At 35.4% G+C, this 2,459-nt stretch overlaps 1 protein-coding gene across 1 annotated transcript in view; it reads right to left on the bottom strand.

The window, feature by feature from the left end:
- Positions 1-2,046, bottom strand: part of LOC117938484 (NLR family CARD domain-containing protein 3-like) — a 13,245-nt gene extending 11,199 nt beyond the window's left edge. Inside the window, exon 1 of the mRNA XM_034863117.1 lies at positions 2,012-2,046. Within this exon, the coding sequence (XP_034719008.1) occupies positions 2,012-2,031 (20 nt within the window). The 5' untranslated portion in view covers positions 2,032-2,046. The remainder of the gene's footprint in view (positions 1-2,011) is intronic.
- Positions 2,047-2,459: the final 413 nt, after the last annotated feature.

The raw sequence follows: 2,459 nt of genomic DNA on the forward strand, positions 1-2,459 counted from the left end.
AAATCTCCTTTCTAAGACTCTACTTTAGTAAAATCTCCTTTCTAAGACTCTTCTTTAATAAAATCTCCTTTCTAAGACTCTTCTTTAATAAAATCTCCTTTCTAAGACTCTACTTTAATAAAATCTCCTTTCTAAGACTCTACTTTAATAAAATCACCTCTCTAAGACTCTTATTTAATAAAATCTCCTTTCTAAGACTCTACTTTAATAAAATCTCCTTTCTAAGACTCTACTTTAATAAAATCTCCTTTCTAAGACTCTACTTTAATAAGATCTCCTTTCTAAGACTCTACTTTAATAAAATCTCCTTTCTAAGACTCCACTTTAATAAATTAACCTTTCTAAGACTCTTATTTAATAAAATCTCCTTTCTAAGACTCTACTTTAGTAAAATCTCCTTTCTAAGACTCTTCTTTAATAAAATCTCCTTTCTAAGACGCAACTTTAATAAAATCTCCTTTCTAAGACTCTACTTTAATAAGATCTCCTTTCTAAGTCTCTACTTTAATAAAATCTCCTTTCTAAGACTCTACTTTAATAAAATCACCTCTCCAAGACTCTTATTTAATAAAATCTCCTTTCTAAGACTCTACTTTAATAAAATCACCTCTCTAAGACTCTTATTTAATAAAATCTCCTTTCTAAGACTCTACTTTAATAAAATCTCCTTTCTAAGACTCTACTTTAATAAAATCTCCTTTCTAAGACTCTACTTTAATAAGATCTCCTTTCTAAGACTCTACTTTAATAAAATCTCCTTTCTAAGACTCCACTTTAATAAAATCACCTTTCTAAGACTCTTATTTAATAAAATCTCCTTTCTAAGACTCTACTTTAGTAAAATCTCCTTTCTAAGACTCTACTTTAATAAGATCTCCTTTCTAAGTCTCTACTTTAATAAAATCTCCTTTCTAAGACTCCACTTTAATAAAATCACCTCTCTAAGACTCTTATTTAATAAAATCTCCTTTCTAAGACTCTACTTTAGTAAAATCTCCTTTCTAAGACTCTACTTTAATAAGATCTCCTTTCTAAGACTCTACTTTAATAAAATCTCCTTTCTAAGACTCTACTTTAATAAAATCTCATTTCTAAGACTCTACTTTAATAAAATCACCTTTCTAAGACTCTACTTTAATAAAATCTCCTTTCTAAGACTCTACTTTAATAAGATCTCCTTTCTAAGACACTACTTTAATAAAATGTCCTTTCTAAGACTCTACTTTAATAAAATCTCCTTTCTAAGACTCTACTTTAATAAAATCTCCTTTCTAAGACTCTACTTTAATAAGATCTCCTTTCTAAGACTCTACTTGAATAAAATCTCCTTTCTAAGACTCTACTTTAATAAAATCTCCTTTCTAAGACTCTACTTTAATAAAATCTCCTTTCTAAGACTCTACTTTAATAAAATCTCCTTTATAAGACTCTACTTTAATAAAATCTCCTTTCTAAGACTCTACTTTAATAAGAGGCCCCTGTTCTTCAGGAGGAGTCGGCTCTTTAAAGGTTTGGTCGTGTTGCTGACTTCATAAAGTAAATGAAACCATTTCACAGCCGCTGCTTCGACCAATCAGATCTCTCGTTCCCTCTAGAGATCAGCCAATGAGAGGCTAAGAACTCCTAACAGGAGACATATCTGTAGTACTAGTACAGCGTAGTGTAGTACTAGTATAGCGTAGTGTAGTACTAGTACAGCATAGTGTAGTACTAGTGCAGCGTAGTGTAGTACTAGTACAGCATAGTGTAGTACTAGTACAGCGTAGTGTAGTACTATCCTCCATTCTGGTCTAATGAAACTAATAATGAGGTTATTATATGCTGGGGGTCTTCTCCAGGTACCAGGGGACAGAGAACGGGGGGGTTGAACAGGTCCATAGATATCCCAGAGTGCACCTGGACAACAGGTACCGTGGGCTGGAAACACAGAGACCCTCTACAAGAAGACCTCCCCCCCCCCCCAATGAGACAGCATGACTTCTAGTTTGTTGGAGGTTTCAGAACAACTCACCTCCGTCTTCTCCTCCCCATTCTAATCTCCCTTACAGGTCGCCTTGTTTTTAAAGTGGACCGGTCACTCTACACACAGCTGGGTCCAGGTCCAGGTCCAGCAGGGTCTGGTATGTGATGGGTCCTGTTAAAAAGAGAGGAAGACCACTTTTTAATGTCCAGAAACAGAAGCTGCAGGAGAAACTAGAAGCTATCGAGCAGTAAATAAAGTCTGAAGCCTTGTGAAGGAGCCTTGAGGACCAATCAGGAGACAGGAAAATCCTGACGTTCACGAGGAATGTTGCGACGGTAACTTTCACTCTGCTTTACGCAACAGGTTTTATAAATGAGGCCTGGGACGAAGGAAGACCTCTGCAGACAGGTAAAACCAGGGGGCATAAGTATACACCCCATAAGTATACACCCCCTATGTTAAAATACAGGGGCATAAGTATACACCCCCCTATGTC

The sequence above is a fragment of the Etheostoma cragini genome, chromosome 23 (assembly GCF_013103735.1).
Source record: "Etheostoma cragini isolate CJK2018 chromosome 23, CSU_Ecrag_1.0, whole genome shotgun sequence".
Lineage (NCBI taxonomy): Eukaryota > Metazoa > Chordata > Actinopteri > Perciformes > Percidae > Etheostoma > Etheostoma cragini.